General features: G+C 52.0%; 1 protein-coding gene across 3 annotated transcripts in view; it reads right to left on the minus strand.

Moving 5' to 3' along the window:
• LOC144724419 (acyl-CoA dehydrogenase family member 10-like) overlaps positions 1-23707 on the minus strand; it is a 42891-nt gene that overhangs the window by 13966 nt on the left and 5218 nt on the right. For 2 of the 3 annotated variants that reach the window (XM_078603531.1, XM_078603532.1), the window contains exons 2-8: positions 10189-10379; positions 4865-5013; positions 3630-3821; positions 3128-3286; positions 2540-2687; positions 2027-2168; positions 1301-1369 (exon numbers count right to left, since the gene is read on the minus strand). In XM_078603531.1, coding sequence (XP_078459657.1) covers positions 1301-1369; positions 2027-2168; positions 2540-2687; positions 3128-3286; positions 3630-3821; positions 4865-5013; positions 10189-10378 — 1049 coding nt within the window. In that variant the 5' untranslated portion in view covers position 10379. The remainder of the gene's footprint in view (positions 1-1300; positions 1370-2026; positions 2169-2539; positions 2688-3127; positions 3287-3629; positions 3822-4864; positions 5014-10188; positions 10380-23707) is intronic. The other variant, XM_078603533.1, reaches the window with a different exon arrangement.

Raw genomic sequence — 23707 nt, forward strand, 5'->3', positions numbered from 1 at the left:
TTCCTCGATTTTCGGGGGGAACGGCTCCCACCCTCTGGCCTGGTCCTCCGCTCGCAGCCCCCGCTCCCCCCAGCGTGAGCTCGTCGAGGATGGAGGCAGCGGCATGCAGGAGATCGGCCAGCCGAGCGTGGGCCGACTGGATCGCCCATCTCGACGATGGCGGACTCCCGGAGGGCCCAGGAGAACGCGAGCCCGCCGCCACGGACCCGTCCCCCGGAAATGGCGCTCCCGCCTCCGGCTCAGCGTCGCCATCGACCTCCTTGTCCGGGGCCCTGGTGAGCGCCTTCTGTCTGGTCTCCATATCGGCGAAGTTCTTGGCCGCTTCTGACACCAGTTGTAACGTTCTCGAAGGAGACGGAGACTTCTTAGAGGCCACACGCTTTTATTCAATAACAGCTAGACATCTTGACACACTGGGGAATGGCCCCTTTACCACAACCTAGGGAGGTACAGCCTCCGGGCTATTCTAACCCCGCTCCCTACTTAAGCCCTCGGGCTCCTCAGCCTAGGGAAGGCTAACCCACCACCGGCACCCCACTCAGTCCCGGCCCGTCGACGGGCATCGGCGGCTTGGGGTCCAGGGTCTTCGGCGGCTTCTTGCTTCAGCTTGGGATGAGATGGACTCCCTCCCGCTCTCCGGGAGCCGTCTTATCTACCGCAGGGGTTCTGGGGCCCCCAGCTCTCGCCAGCCCCCTCCCCTCAGAGTAGTTCCAACCGCCTCTTGCCCGACCGGTTCGGACCGGTTCAGACCGGTACCTACCCCTCCCCTAGGTTGTGGCGCGTGTGTCAATCCTGACCACCACATTTGTGTAGACCAACGCGTGAGTGGCAGTGTTTCTTTCCCACGTTGGTTGCTCTTGCGTCTTTGTGCCTGAAGGACAATGATTGCCTGTCGAGACTCGAGTTGTCTGCAAAGTTGTCTTCAATTTTCGTACGTTGAGCAATGTTTGTGTCTCCAACTGAGACGCGCCGCATCCAACCATCTGAGCGCCGGCAAGGCGCCTCCATGGTGCTATCCTCACAGCTTGATTTGTAACAGTTCACATCTCCTCGCAACCCGATGACGTGTCACAATCAGGCACCGTGTCACAATCAGGCACCGTGATCCGAATGAAGATTCTGTCATTTGTCGTCTTGTGCATGCCGCGTCCCAATGTGCAACGTACCAATGTGCCTGCAGCAAATTTTCCATTGGTGCACGCTACCCGCCTTGCAGGTTAAGTGTGTGCGGGAGAGTAAAGTATGGTGTGTGTGTATGTTTTCGCATACGAAGGTGTTGGCGCGTGGGATCTTGACTCACCTGGAGTCCTCGCACAGGGAGAGAACTTGTGGTACGGGGACTCCTGCCGCTCCCAGAGCCTTCATCACCCTGCACGGAGCACAGACGCACACAACAGAGACAAAATATCCCCAGTGTAGCCTACACAGACGATTGCAGCAAGTGCTGATAAAGGTACTCGGGGTGATGGCAGTGTGGCCCGCATCATGCCGGGCTGCCTTTGTCGCCCCAGCGCTGATGTTTACATACCCCACAAAAAGGAACTCATTTAAAGCAGTCAACCTACGGGAGGGACCAAGACAAGTCCATATATCACTCGACATTGATGTTAGTCGTGGGGCGGTAATTGAACTCGGGTTAATACAATCACGATGCCACCACTCCATGCCTTTAAAGAATGTACCAAGAAATAACTGAAATGCATCCATCCCCCACACCTCCATCAGCTGACCAACTCCGAAACAATTATCCACCGAGCAAGTGCAACATAAATGCATTCATGCGGCATTATTACCATTATTAATGTGAATACAGGGACCAGGACAGCAGCCACTTCATTTAGCTACCATCACATGTAGTGGCTGGGTCGCTTCTCAAAAAGAGCTAATTAGCTCAGTGGGACTTACCTGGTAAAATAAAAATTGCTTAGTTTAGCAGCAGTAGTTTGCATTTTTTCGCGACGTGAATAATAACTTTTCTCGGATCGTTCCAGAATCCGGACCTCCACGTGGCACCAATTAGCTGCACCTGTACTCCCTCTCCACGGCGTGTGCCAATGGCAGCAGCTTTCCCGGCGGCTTCTTGCGCAGGACGAGCTTGCGGTCGCCGCACTCCACGTAGTATGTTGGGTTGGACTGGCCGTGCCGGAACTGACGCACGAGTAGGGTGTCTGTTGAGGTGCAACACACACCATCAACTCGACACACACCATAGACTCAACGCTGCACCACAGATTCAGCACTGCCCATACACTTAAAACTGCCCATAGACTCAGTAACAACATGACGTGGATGTAGCGTCTCAAGCCGCCGCTGTGCAGAAAGAGCGCGACGCACGCACGCACGCACGGGGGAAAACCACTGGAAATATGGAGATATTGGACATGTAACAGATTATTTTAACAAAGGAACAGCCAACCTTGTAAAAACCCCAAACATGAGCTTTGTGCACGAGGACGCGTTGCGACCTGCTTGAACATTACCGAGCGTCGGACGTGCCAATAAACATAATTTGTATACGGTATTATTATTTCCCGCTCACCTGCGTGTAGCCCCAGTGCCGTGTGCAGGTAGGCAGCCAGCGCCCGCTCGTCAATCTCCAGGCCGGCGCGCACGGCGCCGGTGTCATGGGACAGCGAGAAGCCCAGCAGGGACTCCAACTTTGCCAGTGCCACCTTGAGGTCCCCCACCTGCAAGGGAGACAAAATCCTCCCAATGGGTATCATTCGGAGAGTGCATGTGTTCTCATCAGATCTAAACTAAACCATCGGAACAATTTATATTTTACCAGGTAAGGCCCACTGAGACATATAACTCTTTTTCACCCCATTCAGTGACGTGCCCCACCCCAGGCCGACTTGCTTTTCTCAGCGGTCAAAGTCTCCAAACCTGTGCCTTTGTTCCCCGAACGCACATTGCTCCTCCTTCCGTGTCTCAATGTTACACACGACGTGTGTTCTACCACGCCTCGTTTGCCGCGCTTATCAGGCATTGCCCTTCCGATGCTGGCCGTGACACGGCACAACCCGAGGCCACCATCGGAGAGCCGCACAGCACGACCAGGAACGCCTATGCGTCGTCACCGTCGTCGTTCTTGGCGCGTGGAGTGGCCGTGCGTGGAGGATCGCACCTTGATGGTGCGAAGGCCCAGGGCCCGAGCTGGTGCCAGGTTTTCTCCGAGGTCGTCGAGAAAGACGGCGGCGCTTGGAGGAACCCCGAGCTCCTCCAGGCAGAGCGAGTAGATCCTGGGGTCCGGCTTCTTCATCCCGACAACGCACGACTCCACCACCTACCCCACGATGAGACCAAATGCCAAGTGGCCACATGTTAAATTGTCACACTGCTGTTGAAAATAATCTACGCCTTGGGATCCTGCTGGTTGCTGGCTGGGCTCCTGTCCAGGTCGTTCAACAGAAAAGCGCTCTGGAGCGCTCTGCCCATTGAACGCACCCCTCTTTACTGTCGCATCTGCACAATCTCGTTTGTTTTGATTACGAGCATAAAGTAAAACAAATCCATGCATTTTTGCATTCGCGTCAAACATAAGCCAGCAGGGCAGACGACTTTAGGAGGAGCCGAGCGAACACATCTGCAATAACCGGCAGCGGCATGTTGGGAGGGGCCGCGCTGACCACGTCGAAGAGGGCGCGGTCCAGCGGCAGGAAAGTGGCGCCGCCGCGGACGTAGAAGTTGTTTGTGAGCAGCGCCGTCTTGACGCCGCGCTCGCGCACTCCCCTCAGCGCCGCGAGCGCGCCGGGCACCGGCGTGGAGAGCTGCCCCACCAGGTGTGCCACAAAGCCGCCCACACTCACCGCACGCCCCGCCTGCTCCCCCACAGTTAACACACAAACGACAGCGGCTTTCAATTCATCGGCGTCGGCCGCGGTCAAATCCACCTCAGGCCAGGCGAGGGGGGAAAGAGGCAGCCACGCCATCAGCCGGCCCCAACGATTTTCCAAGCTCTGCCACCCTCCAGGTACTCAGGCATTTATTCGCTAGTTAATGAGTTTTTACACGCGGGCGGAAACAGCAGCACATGGAAAAGGCGCCACGCGTGCGAAGGGGAAACACTCTGGTCCCATACGGACGGAAGAGGTGGAGTCCACATTTATGCTCTACTGCATTCTACTGGTGAGCCAGGGGTAGGACACATCCTCGACGCCCACGGGAAGGGAGTATCACAACATTTGTACGATCCACCAACCCTCAGTGCCTGGATTACAGGCCACGTGCATAGCCACCACAACCCTATGGCTGTGTTGGTTATGCAAATGTGTTGTTATTGTGTCGGTGTGTTTGTAACCACTACTTTTATCGTGTTATTATCATTTGGGGTTACGTTACCACTGTCACAGCCTTACAGCTGCTGTTGTTGTGCATATGCATCCTGTGTTCTAGATTCACTGCTGGATGAGGACCTACCACCACCGCCCAGACCAAAAATCCTTATTTAGATTGGTTTTGTATTATCCGTGTTTTCATTTTGTCTGCTCCACTCTTGCCCCCCATCACTCCGGCTAATCAAGAATTGCCCGCCGGCTGGCTCAGTGGTACGGCGAGCCGCTCGCAATCGAAAGGAGTGCAAATAAAAATCCTGCTTGGGGGTTGATTCGGGCTCTCATCCATGCTGCTGGGGTTGATTGAAATGAGCACCACAGCGTGGGCAAGTTAACGGCGGTTGTCCTTTAGGGGAAGACTCGCCTCCCGTCATAGGGATGGGGAGTTTCCACCGCTCGCTCAGGAGCTGCAGAGAGGAACTGAGCACAACCTTGGTGCTCATTTCGAGCAGCAAATCACGTGACTTTGAATCGCAGGTTGACTGTACGACCGGCGTCCGTGGACGGCGATTGCGCTCGGCGCTACGTACGATTCTGGAGCAGTCGGCGCCGAAGAGCTCGTCAAATCTCTCGGGCGACATCTCCCCACGCTGGTAGCGGCACCACACGTTCGCCTCCCCGCCGTCACGCAGCATGTGCAGCACCATGCCACCCGGCAGCCCAGATGCCGCCTCCCACTCTACGCACCACACGCACCTCCGATTAGCACGGCTGGCTACGTACGCTTCGAAAGAAGTTCAACACACGTATATGCACACGCATGCACCACGACAGCAGTGATAGTAACAACGGCCGCTGTTGACCACTAAGTGGTTGTGACGTCACCACCTGGAGCTTATGCCATGCTAGGTTCACTTTTTTGCCGTCACGTGAAGTGTTGAAGGCTCGCTGCTGACAGGAGGTCACGGGACAGAGCCAGGTGCCATGTGTTGATGGACGGAGATAACTGATAGATGCAACACTTGTGCTCCCTATTGCGCCAACTTGCTGCATTTTAGCCGCCCGGTGCTCAGCTCATTGTTCCGAGCGTCACTCCTCTGCCCTCCTGTGTTGCTAGAGGGCAACTACCTACATCTGCCCAGTAGCGTCCTTCAAAAGCCTCTTCAATAGAGGCCGATCTTGACACTGTTGGTACCAGTCATCTGCAAGGTCCATGCCGTGCCCATTTAGCCCCCTCTATCGGGCTAAACAGAAGCTGCTTGGACATGCGGTGGCTGGGCATGCAGACTACATGACTCAGCCAATGTACCCTCATCTGCCGGAGAAGCTCATTGATGGGACTACCCCCTACTATTTCAAAGATCTGCGAGCTCCTCACACAAATCAAGCATGGTTAAAACCAGGATGGATCGTAGGCAGACCAGCCGGAATGTATTAAACCAGCGCAGACACACACACAACATACACGACCCCTGTGTAGCATTACGGATTGATGGGGCAAACGCTGCTAGTGGGCACCTATTAAAGGCTGTCACGGCGCACGAGGGGGGGGGGGGAGTGTGGCGAGCACCACAGTCTGGCTGCGTTTGTCTCCCCAATGCGGCAGGTGTTTTGCTCCACGGCAGGAGTGTGGGTGTGTGTACACAGGAATTTCCTGTTTTGAGGTTGAGTTTGGTCACGTGACCAGGAAGTTACGATTTGACAGTCTTTCAGCCATGAGGCTGGCGTCCGCCCTTACACAGAGTTCAAAATGGTGGCACACATCGCGTCCCAGTGAAGACAGCTGTAACTGTACATTGTGGGACTTTAAGAAGCATTGCCTGTAAGTGCGTTCATGTTCTTATAATACTGGGAATGCTATTATAATGTTAGAATGACCGGTATAATGCTGTAAATGCCTTTATAATGCTGTTAAATTGTTATGATAAATACGAGGCCTAGTTAACAACGAAGCCTGCAACATGCCTTATTGTGAATGTTACTTGTAATTGAATAAGTCGAATCACACTTGTACCTAAGTAACTATATTGCGATCTTGAGAACAAGGATGACGAAATGTCTCATCCACAGTTCAGTGTTATATGTAGTGCTGTACATTTGGGGTGCAGTGTGATGATTATATGATGTGCCTTTATTTAACACAGCAGCTTATTCCCTTGTATAGCTGTTAAGTACTAATGTAGGTGCCTGGTCCATCCAATATCGTTGAGTTTCAGGTTATCTAAAACAATGTTATGATGTTGTAGTGTTCATTCATTGTATTGATATTTCCAAGTATTAACAGATGCTGTATCTGTGCTGTGTTTTTCCATCAGTTTTACCTCATTCTATTCATTAAATACGTTTGGAGTTGGATGTTCACCCTGGCTCTGAAGGTTTATTGGATGCAAGGTTATCTACTCGGATAGCGGTGCAATGCAGCGCACAGCGAGGCCGAGATAGAGACCCAGGCCCAGTTCAGATATTCGTTACTGATGTTGGCCGTGATTGGGAATCAAACTCAAGTTGCTGGGTTCAGAGCGCGGTGCGCTAACCAGTAGGCGACCATCCCCACGACGTTTGGTGGTTATACGATGTCAAAACTTTCTGACAGCATGTGTGTCTTGCCTCACGGCAGATGTGGAGCGTACGTTCACAGAAAGTTCCCGTTTTTTTATGCTAATTTTGGTCACGTGACCAGGAAGTTACGATTTTAGATTTCCACTGTACCACGCGGGAGTCGGCCATTACATAGATAAGTCAAGATGGCGGCACGCATCGCATCTGAGTGAGACCACAGCCACACTTGTCCATTGTGGGAGCTTAAGAAGCATTGTCTGTAAGTTTGTTTATATTCCTATAATATTGGCAATGCTGTTGTAATGTTGGAATGACCGTTATAGTGATGTAAATGCCTTTATTGTGCCGTTAAGTTGTTGTAGTAAATACGAGGCCTAGTTAGTAACGAAGCCTGCGACTTTCCTTATTGTGGATGTTACTTATGATTTAGTAGGTCAAGTCAGACTTGTGCCTATGTTGTGATCCTGAGAGTAAAGATGACGAAGTATCTCATCCACAGTTTAGTGTTATGTGTAATGCTGTACATTTGGAGTGCAGTGGGATGAATACACGATGTGCCTGTATGCAACGCACCGGCTTGTGCTTTTGTCTAGTTGTTCAGTGGTAATGTAGGGGCCTGGTCCGTCCAGGATCTATTGTTATCTAAGACAATGTTCTGATGCTGTGGTGTTCATTGTGTTGGTGTTTCCGGATTATAACAGATGCTGTATCTGTGTTTTCTCACCAGTTTTACCTTGTTACAATCAATAAATGACTATTGGAGTTGGACGTTCATCCTGGCTCCGAGGGTTTATTGAACGCAAGATTATCTACTCGACTAGCGGTGCAACGCAGCGCACAGCGAGGCCGAGATAGTAAAAAGACAGTCTTCTTGAAGCTCCCAACCGGTGCTGCAGCCAGCCCTGCAGCGAGTAAAAAGACACTCTTCTTGGAGCTCTCAAGCAGTCAGCCTGCAGCAAGCAACCAGCTCTCAAGCAGTCAGCCTGCAGCAAGCAAAGGAGCTCTCAAGCAGTCAGCCTGCAGCAAGCAGCCAGCTCTCAAGCAGTCAGCCTGCAGCAAGCAACCAGCTCTCAAGCAGTCAGCCTGCAGCAAGCAAGGAACTCTGCAACGAGTCTACATTAAAATTGTGCTGCAAGCATCGCAGCATGGAAAGCCACAGTTCAGCAGGGAGAGATACTGAAGAAGGTGATTTAAGCAATCCAGGACCTCCCATCCTGCCTCAAGAGGACCAAGGGAGTTCAAGGCCCCAAAGAGAGGTCAGGTTGACACAACGGGCCTTGGAAAGCTATGAGGCTGAGAAACAGGACCTTGATGCCAGGATACAACGGGCATGGAACCGGGTTGAAGCAGATTTATCTGAAGCTTCAAATGCCTCAGACACAGTGGCCTCAATTCAGCGGGCCATCCAGCGAGTGAATGTGAGCAGCTCAAGCTACAAGCTCCTGGCAAATAAATACATCTCCCTCCTGATGAAGGTGAAAACAGATGAGGGCATTGAGGGAGTGTGCAGACAAGAGCACTTCCTCGAACTGCTCGATGATAATGTGCAGGCAGTGATACAAGATGCAATGGACCGTGTGGAGGGCTTAAGAGAGACACGATCTCAGCACTCTGTCTCATCCAGGTCCACCACAAGATCAAAGCCTCAGCACACTCACATATATCATCTACTGGTATGGCAGCAGCTCAGGCACGCGCCGCAGCAGAAGCAGCAAACGCCCGTATCGCCTACATGGCTGAAGAGGAAGCCATGCTAATTGAAAAGGCTCGCATACAAGAAGAAGCAAGCATAGCAACTGCTGCCGCACGGAGGAAAGCAGAGCTTCAAGAGCAAGAGAGTACATTAGTGGCTACTGCCACACAGAAGAAAATTGAGCTGGATGCTAAGTTAAGCACCCTACAACTCAAAAAGGAAGCAGCTGCTGCAAGGGCCCAGGCAGAGGTGCTCGAAGCAGCAGCCAACCTGGATAAGGAAGAGAATTGGAGTGAGTTTGGCACGCAGATACCTGTCAAGGACCGTGATCAACTCACCAGAAAAAATATTTTGGACTGGTCTGAACAATGCATCAATGCTCCTCCACAAAACCATACTGAACAAAGGGTGGACGTTCAGGCTTCGCCATCTCCACACCGAATGAACATGAATGCTGACTACGGGAATGGTGTAAATGCATTTCCTGCCCTGAGAGTTAGTCGCCGACTCAGCGTCGCGCACGTGGGGTCAGACGTGGATGCACCAAGTCAGACCTACATTCCAGACAGTCACATAAGGGGATCCAACCAACGTGATCGAAACCCTTTGGGCTCACAGTCCAATGCCATCGCAAATGACGGCATGCAAGGATCTATTGTTATCTAAGACAATGTTCTGATGCTTTGGTGTTCATTGTGTTGGTGTTTCCGGATTATAACAGATGCTGTATCTGTGTTTTCTCACCAGTTTTACCTTGTTACAATCAATAAATGACGATTGGAGTTGGACGTTCATCCTGGCTCCGAGGGTTTATTGAACACAAGGTTATCTACTCGACTAGCGGTGCAACGCAGCGCACAGCGACGCCGAGATAATGTGTATTATAAGCGTTATAGTTTGTGAAGATGCAACAATAACTAATGGTAGACTCGTGCCAAGCAAACTCCAAGCAAACTTCAGTTGAAGAACTTTTAAGCAATTCTTATTCACATTGGAAGTACATCAAAGAAACAAAAACAACACGACAAAAATGTGAAATACAATTACTAAGTTATGGTAAACCGACATTGTGATGATCATCACATCGTGACATTGAATATTGTATCATGTAAAACGATATCACAGCAAGCCCACCTTGCACTGCACATGGAGAGCTTCCTTTGGCTAGACTTAAGCTGGGCATCGGAATTGTCGAGGTAGGACATGATGCAAGATGCTTCGAGTTTCGGAGGCATTCAACCCTTTCCTGTTCCAATGACGTATGTGTAAGTACGTGTACATCACCAGTTTTTATTCCGGTTCCGTTCGGAACTTTATCGGTACCAAGGCTCCCACAAGGCCATTCAGGAGGACATGTGGTACAGTTTGGCGCCAGCCATCATTGAGTGTGGCCGTGTCGCTACAGTTCTCTGTGGTGAGTACAATGTCTTTAAAAACAACGGTGCTATGCCTCTCTAAATTAAATTCACGCTGAACCGCTTGCGCGTTCTGAAATTCGGCGGTGAGCGGGACGACCCACCCTGCAACTTGCAGTCATCTCGGAACGCGAAAGGGTTAAGTGCCCCATAAATACCAGCGACCCTTGTTTTGCCGGGCCCCTCGGCCAGGATGAGGTTCCTCACCGCGCCTTCCGTAATGACGCGACGCTGCGCAGGCGTGCACCTTGTATGGGCGGGTACGGCGACGGCAGGATCACTCCTCCCATGTCGAAAATGACGGCTCTCACGTTGCTGGCGCCGTGGCTCCATCGCGGCCTCTCGAGTCGCATGGCGCACGGTGGCAACGGCGGCAATTGCAGCAGCGAGCGCAGGCGGGGACTCCGCCAGAGGCTCAGAGAGTTCCAGCCGAACATCCTGATCGGTGGGGGTGGAGGCAACAAGGAGCCCAATTGGTCCCCCGCTTGACATAAGCGGTCCCCAATTTACAAAGTGGATTTGTGTATGTGTACATGTATGGTACGGTCTGTTTGTCAAGCCACTGCTGGATGACGTTCACTACATGCGGGTCGTTAGGGAGGGGGGGGATGTTATTTGACCGGCGTGTTTCATGGTCGGCCGGTACAGTTTGGTGAATGCGGGGGAGGCATAAACGCCGGAGTAGAGGGCAACAGACGTCTCTGCACTGGCCCCCTTCTGACAAACGTAGCCCTGCAGCAGACTGCAACACCTGTTTTACGAGTGGCTATTACCCATTCAAGCATTGTCCAGGCTCACTCCTGCTGAGCTTACGAGATCAGGGGCATTCTGGATCATTCGGCCACATAGGCTGTGGAGTTATATCACGCCTAAACGCAGCATTTCAACATGCGATACAGTGGGCATATTTATTGTATATATAGGGTGCTTAAAAAAATGTTAACACTTCTCAGAATTTGCAACAATACCACAAGAAATGTGCCTCCAGGCTCTGGAGACAACCTGGAGAAGACTCCCAGGCATGTGTTGACAATGATGGCGAACAAGTCGAGACTCTCACTTTTTGAAGCTATTAACATACATTTGTTATCATGTTACAGTGTATTATCCGTTCTTTTTCCATTAAAAATAATAGTCGCATGTAAGTGTTTACATTTTTTGCAGCACCCTGTATATAGGGAAACAGTCATACAAATAAAGACATCTCGTATTAATCAACTCCCCAAGCTCTGCGGTCCTCTATATACCAAGGTGTTATCTGTCAATTAATGAGTGCTTACATGTGGGAGGAAATCGGAACACTTGGAGAAAACCCCACGCGTGCGTGGGAGCAAAACTCTACCCCATACGGAAGGGACGTGGAGACGTGGGCTTTGCACAGAACGATTTCGGATGCAGAGATCTATTCGTCAGTCGATTTGTTCCTGTTCTGCCTCACGGCAGGTGTGGGTGTGTGTGTACACAGCAATTTCCTGTTTTGATGTTGAATTTTGTCACGTGACTAGGAAGTTACGATTTAGGATTCTCTCAGCCACGCGGCAGGGTGTCAGCCATTACACAGAGTACAAAATGGTGGCACAAATATCTCTCAGTGAAGACAGGTGCATCTGCTCATTGTGGGACTTTAAGAAGCATTGTCTGTAAATTCGTTTATGTTCTTATATTGGGAATTCTGTTACAATGTTAGAATGGCCGTTATAATGCTTTATATGCCTTTATAATGCTGTTAAATTATTATGAAAATGAGGCCTAGTTAACAACGAAGCCTGCAACTTGCCTTATTGTGAATGTTACTTGTAATTTAATAAGTCGAGTCAAACTTGTACCCATGTAAACTTATTGCAATCTTGAGAGCAAGGATGACGAAATATCTCATCCACAGTTCAGTGTTAAGTATGGTGATTACACGATGTGCCCTTATGTAACACAGTAGCTTATTCTCTTGTATAGCTATTCAGTACTAATGTAAGTGCCTGGTCCAACCAGGATCTATTGTTGAGTTTCATGTTATCTAAAACAATGTTATGATGCTGTAGTGTTCATTCATTGTATTGATATTTCCAAGTATTAACAGATGCTGTATTTGTGCTGTGTTTTCCCATCCGTTTTACCTCGTTCAATTTATTAAATACTTTTGGAGTCGGATGTTCTCCCTGGCTCTGAAGGTTTATTGAATGCGAGGTTATCTACTTGGAGAGTGGTACAACGCAGCGCACAGCGAGGCCGAGACAGTTCCTAAGTCCAACTTTACTCCTATCAATTTCAAACACGTTGCACGGCGTGTACACTGAACACGGTGAATGGCTTTAAAAGTTGTATAATCTCCTGTAGATACCAATGGTTCTTTATGTTCTGCAGATATAGATGTCACCACCCCCATCTGTTTGCGCGGCGGTTGAACTTACGACTCTCGGTCGGAACAGCTGCAACTGGACATACGGACGAGTCCGTTCGTATCTCTGAAAGTTCGTAAGTCGAGTGTTCGTAAGTAGAGGAGGGCCTGTGCTGCCTTCTCCCGGAGAGCTAGGGTATGGCTTACCAACCTTCGACACCCACGGGTTCGGGAAGTTCACAGCGTAATATTAAAATAACACCAAAGGAACATTAAATTCTCCCAAACAAAGCTGTCAGCAGTGGCAGAGCATGCTTGCCAACAAGGACATTCAATTGATTTTGATAACGTTGAAGTGTTATGTAGAACTAATTATTACTTGCCAAGATTAGTTAGAGAATCAATTGAAATTGAGAATTCAAGTAATTTTAATCGCTGTGATAGCTAGAGCAGCCTGGAAGCGTATTTTTAAGTAAAGCACAACACATTGCAATTCCTTACAGGCGAGTCAATGCTAAGTGACTGATTACTGATCTATTGCAGTGAGGGAAAAAAGTATTTGATCCCCTGCTGATTTTGTACGTTTGCCCACTGACAAAGAAATGATCAGTCTATACTTTTAATGTTAGGTTTATTTTAACAGTGAGAGACAGAATAACAACAAAAATCCAGAAACACGCATGTCAAAAATGTTATAAATTGATTTGCATTTTAATGAGGGAAATAAGTACTTGACCCCTCTGCAAAACATGACTTAGTACTTGGTGGCAAAACCCTTGTTGGAAATCACAGAGGTCAGACGTTTTTTGTAATTGGCCACCAGGTTTGCACACATTTCAGGAGGGATTTTGTCCCACTCCTCTTTGCAGATCTTCTCCAAGTCATTAATGTTTCGAGGCTGACGTTTGGCAACTCGAACCTTCAGCTCCCTACACAGATTTTCTATGGGATTAAGGTCTGGAGACTGGCTAGTCAACTCCAGGACCTTAATGTGCTTCCTCTTGAGCCACTCCTTTGTTGCCTTGGCCGTGTGTTTTGGGTCATTGTCATGCTGGAATACCCATCCACGACCCATTTTCAATGCCCTGGCTGAGGGAAGGAGGTTCTCACCCAAGATTTGACGGTACATGGCCCCGTCCATCGTCCCTTTGATGCCGTGAAGTTGTCCTGTCCCCTTAGCAGAAAAACACCCCCAAAGCATGTTTCCACCTCCATGTTTGACGATGGGGATGGTGTTCTTGGGGTCATAAGCAGCATTCCTCCTCCTTCAAACACGGCGAGTTGAGTTGATGCCAAAGAGCTCCATTTTGGTCTCATCTGACCACAACACTTTCACCCAGTTGTCCTCTGAATCATTCAGATGTTAATTGGCAAACTTCAGACGAGCATGTATATGTGCTTTCTTGAGCAGGGGGACCTTGCGGGCACTGCAGGATTTCAGTCCTTCACGGCGTAGTGTGTTACCAACTGTTTTCTTGGTGACTATGGTCCCAGCTGCCTTGAGATCATTGACAAGATCCTCCCGTGTAGTTCTGGGCTGATTCCTCACCGTTCTCATGATCATTGCAACTCCACGAGGTGAGATCTTGCATGGAGCCCCAGGCCGAGGGAGATTGACATTTCTTTTGTGTTTTTTCCATTTGCGAATAATCGCACCAACTGTTGTTACCTTCTCACCAAGCTGCTTGGCGATGGTCTTGTAGCCCATTCCAGCCTTGTGTAGGTCTACATTCTTGTCCCTGACATCCTTGGAGAGAGAGCTCTTTGGTCTTGGCCATGGTGGAGAGTTTGGAATCTGATTGGTTGATTGCTTCTGTGAACAGGTGTCTTTTATACAGGTAACAAGCGGAGATTATGAGCACTCCCTTTAAGAGTGTGCTCCTAATCTGAGCTCGTTACCTGTGTAGGGACGTAAATGGTGTCCCTGGGGTGTGACTATTGTGAGGAGACGCGCTCCCTTACCTGCACTTGCCTGCCGATGGGGACTCGAGGGGCCTGTCACGTTGGCTCGGGTGCCATCGGGAGAGTCAGGGGAAGTGACGGGGCAAGAGCCGGGGTGGGGCCACGCTCGGGGAAGGGAAAGGGAAGAGGCGGGGCCTTGGGACAGTGTGGGACAGTGAGTGTGGGGCTCGGATGGTGGATGGTCACGCCGGTGGAAGCGGGAGCGGAGAGTGTTGAGGCTCCGGGCATGAAGAATCCTCCCTCTCTCTCGTTGAGGTGTAGCAATGAAATATGGCGGCGCGTACACATGCAGCGGCTCCTCTCTCTCCCATCAGATCGGTGTTTTTACGTTTTTTGTGTTATCCATCTACTTGCATTTGTTCGTCATCATCACGTCGATTAAACGTAAGACGCACATACTCTCGCGAATTTCTGCTCGCCATCGGCAGAACCACACTCATGGATATAAACCCAGCAGACGCGGAAGAGCTACGCGACTGCGGTCTGCTCCAGAGGCCTGCTCTACCACCAACCCCCACTACTGCAACCAGCCTACAGTGGAAGCGCCACAGGCGGTGTATGAGGAAGCAGAAGAGGGGAAAGCGCGGAGGTATCGAGGCTAGGCGAGCGGCTAGCCCTCACCGGCCGGCTATCCCTACCATCACACTGGCCAACGTACGCTCGCTGGAAAACAAACTGGACTATATCCGCCTTCTTCGTACAACTTCCAGGACTGTGGGTGAGTGCTGTGTCCTTGTGTTTGTGGAAACATGGCTTAACGATAACGTCCCGGACCATGCCATTCAGCTAGCCGGGCTAACATGTTACCGGGCGGACAGAGCGCTCGTCGAGGGGGGGAAGACTCGCGGCGGGGGACTCTGTGTTTACATCACCGATGCCTGGTGCCGCGACGCTGTTGTGGTCTGCCAACACTGCTCATCATTGGTGGAGTTTATGGTAATTAAATGCCGGCCATTCTACCTGCCGAGGGAATTTAGTGCCATATTGCTGGTGGCACTATACATCCCCCCTGGCTCCGAAAACAACAGGAACGAGGCACTGTATGAACTCCATCAGCACATCGGTGACCAGCAGACAGCCCACCCAGATGCCTTCCTCATTCTGGCTGGGGATTTCAACCATGCCAACCCCAAGAGCGTGTTTCCACAACTCCAGGGACACATCAACTTTCCCACACGAGGAAACAATATCCTGGACAATGTTTACACTACACACAAAGGTGCCCACAAAGCCCGTCCCCTCCCCCACCTTGGGGCCTCAGATCACACCACTGTTCTGCTAACGTCAGCATACAGGCCGCTGGTTAAAGTCACCAAACCAGTTATAAAGCGGATCTGCGTGTGGCCTGAGGGGTCTTCAGAGGCACTCCAGGACTGCTTCTCCACCACCGATTGGAACATGTTCAGAAAGGCAGCCACCTACAACAACACCGTAGACCTCCAGGAGTACACGGAGACCGTCACTTCCTACATGAGGAAGTGCATGGAGGATGTCACGGTCACCAGAACCATCTCCATTCGGGCCAACCAGAAGCCATGGCTGACAGGGGAAGTCCACAGGCTCCTGAGGGCTCGGAACGCCGCCTTCAAAGCTGGCGAGGAGATGGGCCTGAAGACAGCCAGGGCCAACCTGTCGCGAGGCATCAGATTGGCCAAGAGGCAGTACTCCAGGAGGATCGCCGACCGCTTCAATGACAGCAGAGACACCCGGAACCTGTGGCGAGGGATGCAGACCATCACGGAATATAAACCCTCTCCGCAGACCTGTGACAGCTCCACCTCTCTGCTGAACCAGCTGAAGGATTTCTTCGCTCGCTTTGAGGCAGACAACAGCACCCCAAAACAGAAGACTCCACCACCTCCCGGCGATCAGGTGCTGACGCTATCCCCAGATAGCGTGAGGAGATCCCTCAGAAGGACGAACTCAAGGAAAGCCCAGGGCCCTGACAACATTCCGGGTCGTGTCCTGAGAGACTGTGCGGAGGAGCTCACAGATGTCTTCACCGACATCTTTAACACCTCGCTGAGACAGGCTGTTGTACCTACGTGCCTCAAAGCTACCACCATCATCCCGGTCCCGAAGAAGTCATCACCCTCCTGCAACAATGACTACCGCCCGGTCGCACTCACTCCAATCCTTATGAAGTGCTTCGAGCGGCTAGTCCTACAACACATCAAGTCTGTCCTTCCCCCCGCCCTGGACCCTTTCCAGTTTGCGTATCGGTCTAACCGCTCGACCGATGACGCCATCTCCGCTACCCTCCACTCAGCTCTCACCCATCTGGAGACTAAAGACTCCTACGTCAGAATGCTGTTCATCGACTTTAGCTCAGCATTCAACACAATCATCCCCCAGCAGCTCATCCACAAACTAGACCACCTGGGGCTCAACACCTCCCTGTGCAACTGGCTGTTGGACTTCCTGACAGGGAGACCACAGGCAGTTCGAGTTGGCAGCAACACCTCCAGCACCATCACACTGAACACAGGGGTCCCCCAAGGATGTGTGCTGAGCCCCCTCCTCTTCACTTTGCTGACCCACGACTGCACACCATCATTCAGCTCCAACCTCTTCATTAAGTTTGCGGATGACACAACTGTGGTGGGTGCCATCAAAAACGGGGATGAGACAAACTACAGGAGTGAGGTGAGCAGGCTGGCCACGTGGTGCAAGGACAACAATCTCCACCTGAATGTTGAGAAGACGAAGGAGATTGTTGTGGACTTCAGGAGAGTGCACACCCAGCATACTCCGCTAACCATCAACGGTGCTGCAGTGGAGAGGGTGAGCTGCACCAAGTTTCTGGGTGTGCACATCTCTGAAGACCTGTCGTGGAGTCACAACACTGCATCACTGGCCAAAAAAGCCCAACAGCGCCTGTACTTTCTCCGCGAACTGAGAAGAGCAGGAGCCCCGCCCCCCATCATGCACACCTTCTACAGAGGCACCGTTGAGAGCATCTTGACGAGCTGCATCACCGTGTGGTACGGCACCTGCACCGTGTCCTGCCGCAAGACTCTGCAGCGCATAGTGAGAGCAGCTGAGAGGATCATTGGTGTCTCTCTCCCCCCTCTTCTGGACATTTATAACACCCGCATCACCAGCAAAGCAATCAAGATTGCAGGTGATCCCACCCACCCATCTCACAGCCTCTTCAGCCTGCTGCCGTCAGGGAGGAGATTGCGGAGTCTTCGGGCCAAGACCAGCAGGCTCAAAGACAGTTTCTTTCACCAGGCTGTCAGGAGACTCAACTCCCTCCCTGCTCTACCATCACTCCCCCCCTCTGCCCACCCTCCCCCCTTTGCCCCCTGACCCCAACCCCCCCACACACATTCACTCGTACATCCTGATCTCTGGACTGCACATTGCACTACATCGCACTACCACACCGGTTTAAATATCTTATTTCTTTAAATACTTTATTTAAATAATATTTTACATTTTATAATTCTTGACTGTTGTTTATTTTAAGTCTATTACATTTTTGATTATTTATCTTGTGTTGATCGCCGATTGTTTATTGTTTATTTATGTCTGTTAATTGTGATTCATTTTTTAATTGCTTGGTTGCACCGTGGGACCAAGAGAGAGGACTGTAATTTCATCTGTGTTGTATGTTATGCATGTAACACACTTCACAATAAAGTGACTTTTGACTTTTGACTTTTGACTTTTTTGAATAGCCTTCTTGTAGCTGTTACTGTTAAGTGAATAAAGTGTGGTGCCTCCTATCCCAGTGTGTGCCTCGTCAGACACACATTACATCTGGTGTCAGAAGTAAAATTAATTTTGCTAGGTGCTACATAGGCTACGATGTATACACGAAGCAAACAGCCTGCAAAATCGTCTTCAGTTGATGGTGATGAAGAGGCAGGCGCTGCCCTGCCACCTCCGGGAGAGGCGAACCCAGCGATAGACCGCGAGGGGATGGTCCCTATGGTGCAGGACCTCGCTCGAGACCTCACCACTCCGCCGTTGGCGGGGAGAGACAGACGAGCACGCGGCCAGCGCTTGGCTGATCTGCTGTCTGCCGCGGCAGTGTTGGTGGCAGAGATGGACCTGGACGAGCCGGCCGACCGGGCTGGAGAGGCCGGGCCACGAGGTGAAGACCCAGTCGCTGCTGCGTCCCAACGGCGGGAAGCGCGGGAGACGCAGCCCGCTCAAGCGGCCGCCATTTTGAGCGGTGCGCGGGAAGAAATTCCCGCCATTTCTGGCGTCCCGCCAGAAATTCTCGGGGAGGATACCGAACCGAAGCGTCGCCTTCCCTTCATTAAAGAATTTGTTCCAAAGGGTGGTGATTGGGTTGCCTTTAGTCGCTGCTTCAAGGCTACGTCTGAGCTGGTGTGGTGGACAGAAGCTGAAGCGCTACGGGCACTTCCTACAGTGTTGGATGATACTGCCCTAGGTGCCTTTTACTCCATTCCAGTTGAGGATTGTTGGATGTTAGCTCAAGCTCTTCGGCAGATGGCGGGGGTTTTCGATCCACCTTCTAGCATGCGTCACAAGTTTGCGGCCCGGCGACGTGAGGATTCCGAGACGCCTCTTGTTTTCCGCACCGCTCTTATTACGCTTGCGTAGGAAACTTACCCTAGAATGGACAAGGAGGGGTTGGATGCCTTAGTTTTGGACCGCATGCTAGGGTGGGCCGAGGAGCTTGAAGTTGCACTTCCAACCAGCGATGATGATGATGACTTGACGTCGCTGTGGGTCGTGAGGTCTATTCAGACCCACCTCATTCGCAAGCGCAGGGCGAAGGTAGTGGCGTGTGCAGGTCAGGCTAAGGAGGAATCGGACCATGAGGGGGAGCCCTCTTAGGCCTTCGCGTCGCTCAACGAGGGCGGCTGGAGGAAGACCCGTCCGGGATGGAGGGACGATCGTGATCAACGGACGGGGGCTTCATCCAAGCCTGCGTTGTCCCCCGTCGTGTGCTTCAAGTGCAGCAATCCGGGCCACATCTCCAAGGGGTGCCGCACCGATCCTGGGAGTACATCCCGGGCGCCGGCGTCTTCGGGGCGTCCCTCCTCCGGGCCACAGGGCTCACAGGCAAGTCGGGCTGCACCTCACACTCAGCCCTCGCATTCACATCACGCATCTATGATGGACGTTGATCGCCACTCACAGGGGGGCGCGTATGTCGAGAATCGGCGGCGGACGAGTGGCCATTACGACCTGCTCAGTGGTCGGAGTTGGGCCAACGTATTGTGGCGGTGGCCACGGCTTCGTCGGCTGTCATCGGCTCATTGCAAGGAATGGAAGTGCGGATGCTGGTTGACACGGGTGCATCCGCTACCATTATATCTGAAACCATTTTTGAATGCTTGCCCGCTAAATCGGGTAACCTTCGTCCAGTTGATGTCCCGTGTATTGTGGGCCAAGTGTTGGCTACCGTGGCCTTTGGCAATATTCAATTAACCGGGCCTGTGCTGGTCTCTAAATAATTGGGCGTTCCCTGCTTGCTCGGTACGGATTTCCTGGGCAAAATGCCCCTTAAAATCCTCGTCGACCAGGGGTGCCTGGAATTTCCGTCTGGCCATAGGATGGCCTTTTTATCCTCCCCCACTCGACTGGGAAGAGTAAACGTGGTGGTTCCGGCGCTCGTGCGGGATACAGTTCGGATTCCCCCTGGAGCGCAAATGCTTGTTCCCTTGCGTCTCAAGCGGGACCTCGATAGGGAGGCCACCAAGGAAGGTGTCCTGTTGAGTCCATCCAATAAAGCGCGCCGGGACTTGCGTTAGTGGGAGCCCAAACCATTGTCAGACATGACCAGCAGCCATTCATTCAGATTCTAAATACTGATCTGGAGCCCACTGTCATACAGGCGGGCACAGTACTGGCCAATGCATCACCCGCGGAAACCGATGTCAGGGGGACGGAGCCCCCGCGGATTATCGCGGCTGCCGAGACAGGGGGTGAAAATGACGGGGCATGGCTGGATGCGCTCTGTGAGGAAAGCCCTGACTTGTCAGCTGTGCAAAAGGTCTGCGTTGCGGGCGCTTCTTCTAGAGTTTGCGGACGTTTTTAGCAAACACAAATACGACATTGGCCGCATGTCATTGGTCCACCACCACATTGACACGGGAAATGCGGCCCCCATTCGCCAGAACCCCTACAGGTTAAGCCCTGCTGAGAAGGAGCACGTTTGCACCGCGGTCGAGGAAATGCTAGCTGCAGACATCATCGCCCCTTCTACTAGTCCATGGGGGGCCCCGATTGTCCTCGTCACAAAGCAGGATGGCACCTTGAGGTTTTGCGTGGACTTTAGGAAGTTGAACAAAGTCTCGGTTGCTGACGCATACCCGTTACCACGTATGGATGACTCCCTGGATGCCTTGTCAGGGGCCCGATTCTTTTCCACCCTCGACTTACTTTCTGGATTTTTGCAGTTGCCGTTAGACGATAGCTCCAAACCAAAAACGGCTTTTCGTACCCCCCAGGGCTTGTTTGAGTTCAACCGCCTCCCCATGGGGCTACATTCCAGTTCGGCCACGTTCCAACGGCTAATGGAATTATTTTTAGCAGGGCTCCAGTGGGATTCGTGTCTCATTTACCTTGATGATGTTATTGTTTTTGCACGAACGTTCGAGGAACACCTGCAGCGGCTGCGAGCGGTTTTCCTTAAAATGAGGGCAGCCGACTTAAAGTTCAAGCCACAGAAATGCCATTTCCTGCAAAAGTCGGTGCGATACCTGGGTCACGTGGTCAGCTAATTGGGAATAGCGACGGACCCCGACAAAACAGCGTGCGTGCGTAGGTGGTCGACCCCAAAAACGGTGGGCGAGATGCGCAGTTTTGTGGGGTTCGCCTCCTATTACCGCAGATTTGTGCCTGGCTTTGCCACTATAGCCAAACCACTCCATGTCCTCACTGCCAAGGGCCAAAAATTTTGTTGGGGAGGCGAAGAGGCGGCATTTGTAGCTTTGTGGGAGGGGTTGGTCAAAGCGCTCCCTTTCCACTATCCCGATTTCTCACAACCCTTTCTCCTCGACACGGACGCCAGCGACACCGGGATTGGCGCTGTGCTATCACAGGTCAATGATGGTATCGAAAGAGTGGTGGCATATGGGAGTCGTGTGTTATCACCGTCTGAACAACGATATTGTGTGACGCGCCGGGAATTGCTGGCCTCGTACATTTTGTGCAGGTATCCCGTCCGTACCTCTATGGGAGGACGCCTCCCTACTCAGACTGCGGAGCCGCATTGTTGTTCTGGACGAGGGAGTGCTCATGAAATGGGACGCTGACCTTCAACGCTATGCACTGGTAGTTCCACGCGTCCTATGGGGGAATGTTATAAGGCTGCAGCACGAACGGTTGATGCACCTTGGGGTTCGTAAGACGTTGGCTACCCTGAAGTTTCATTTTTTTTGGCCGGGCATGGCCGATGATGTGCATAACGTTTTGCAAGGGTGCACCGAACGTGCTCGCCGGAAATCTGCCTCGAAGACAGATCGCCCGCCTCTGAAGTCCATTGTTGTGTCACGGGTGAACGAACTCGTCGCACTGGATATCCTCGGTCCGTTTCCCACCACACCGCGGGGGAACAGATATTTATGGGTTGGTGTAGAATATTTGACCCGTTGGCCAATGGCCTGGCCACTAGAGAACCAATCGGCACAGGTCATTACGGACGCGTTCCTTCAGGGTTACGTGCTGGATAAGGGCGCTCCTGAACGTCTTTTAACGGACCAGGGCCAAAATTTCTCCTCCAAACTGCTGAAGGATGTCTGTGGCCAATTGGGTACCCGGAAGGTCCCCACATCTCCCTATCATCCCCAGACGGATGGTATGGTGGAGAGGTTACATAGGACCCTGACTTCAATGTTATGTCAATGTGTCAACGTATCCCAGTCCGACTGGGACTTGCAATGTATGGGCAGGAGCGCGACCCAACAAGTGACGCGCAGCTCAGACCGACACAACAATGTGCTAAAATGGCTGACCCCATGCGGCTTACCCTGCAACGGTTGGCAGAGGCTCGGGAGGCGGCTAAAGGCAACTCGGCCCTGAGGCAGGCGGCCAACGAACGGCTTTTCAAACCAAGTCTGTCCTCGACAATATGGGCACCGGGAGACAAAGCGTGGCTCCACTGCCCCCAGGTCCCAACGGGCACCTCCCCCAAATTGCACAGGCCATGGCAGGGGCCTGTGGAAGTGGTGGAAGTCAGGAGTCCTGCAACGTTTTTTTTCACCTGATGTGGACTCGTCATCTCCACTTTCCGAGGGCCGGATGTTGGGTCGGCCTGACGAGCTGGAGCACGCGTCGGCTGATGTCTCGCCTCAGGACATTTGTATGATTCTGCCCACAGGGCCTACGCGCCTAGCGCCCTCGACATCACAGGGGGTTCCGGTCCACGGAAAACGAGGAAGTTCGAGGACACCATCACCTGACCCGCCGCTTGACACGTTCCCGCCTCGGGAGATGCCAGGGGCTTCGGGTCATCCTCCGGCCGTTCCCGGATCCTCCAGGGGACCTGTGGGACCCTCGCTTGACGGACCAGTGTTGAGGACTCGGGCAAAGACTGCACGATTTAAATGACCATTTAGGGTCCAGGAGCACCGGCACTCGGCAGTCGTGGGTGCCAACCAAGGCCACATGGGTCAATAGCTGATCCGGGCTCATCGTGTGTTTGGGCGCGGTTCCACATGTGCGGGGGGGGTTTTGTCTGGTTGATGGGTCGGCCTTATAAATAGTTATAACCTTTGGGGGGGGGGGGGCAATTGACCCCGGTATGCTCTCTTGTTCGCCGTGTTCTGTATATTGTGTAAGTAAGTATTTCACTTAGTTCGGGTTAATTGTTATTGTTGTTGCGTTGATGTTGTTGGAAGCCCACATGTAGCGTTGTATACGTAGGTTGGTCAGCCGAGACGGCTGAGTTTCATAAAGGGGGGGGGGGGTGATGTAGGGACGTAAATGGCATCCCTGGGGTGTGCACTTGCCTGCCGATGGGGACTCGAGGGGCCTGTCACGTTGGCTTGGGTGCTATCAGGAGAGTCAGGGGAAGTGACGTGCCAAGAGCCGGAGTGGGGCCACGCTCGGGGAAGGGAAAGGGAAGAGGCGGGGCCTTGGGACAGTGTGGGACAGTGAGTGTGGGGCTCGGATGGTGGATGGTCACGCCGGTGGAAGCGGGAGCGGAGAGTGCTGGATGTAATTTACAGCGAAACGTCGTCGTACTGCTCAAATTGTAAATGTTGTGGATCCACTCTTCAACACACCAGTGGGCTGAAGTAGTGGATTATTTGTCTATTGTCAACGTGACACATTTTTTACTGATTGGCCGTGTCTGGTAGTGGAGGGTTGCGACACATTTATAAATAATGCGTTCTATTCTAGATTTGAACGCGTTCTAACCCAAAAACATTTTATTATGAAGAGTTTATGGAGTGATCCACCAACCCTAGCTGCTGCCTCCGCAGCGCTGGGTCACAGGCAGCCACCCGCAAGTCCCCGCAATGGCTCTCGATCGTCTGCTGTT

This window comes from Lampetra planeri, chromosome 20 (assembly GCF_965212315.1).
Source record: "Lampetra planeri chromosome 20, kcLamPlan1.2.h2, whole genome shotgun sequence".
NCBI lineage: Eukaryota > Metazoa > Chordata > Hyperoartia > Petromyzontiformes > Petromyzontidae > Lampetra > Lampetra planeri.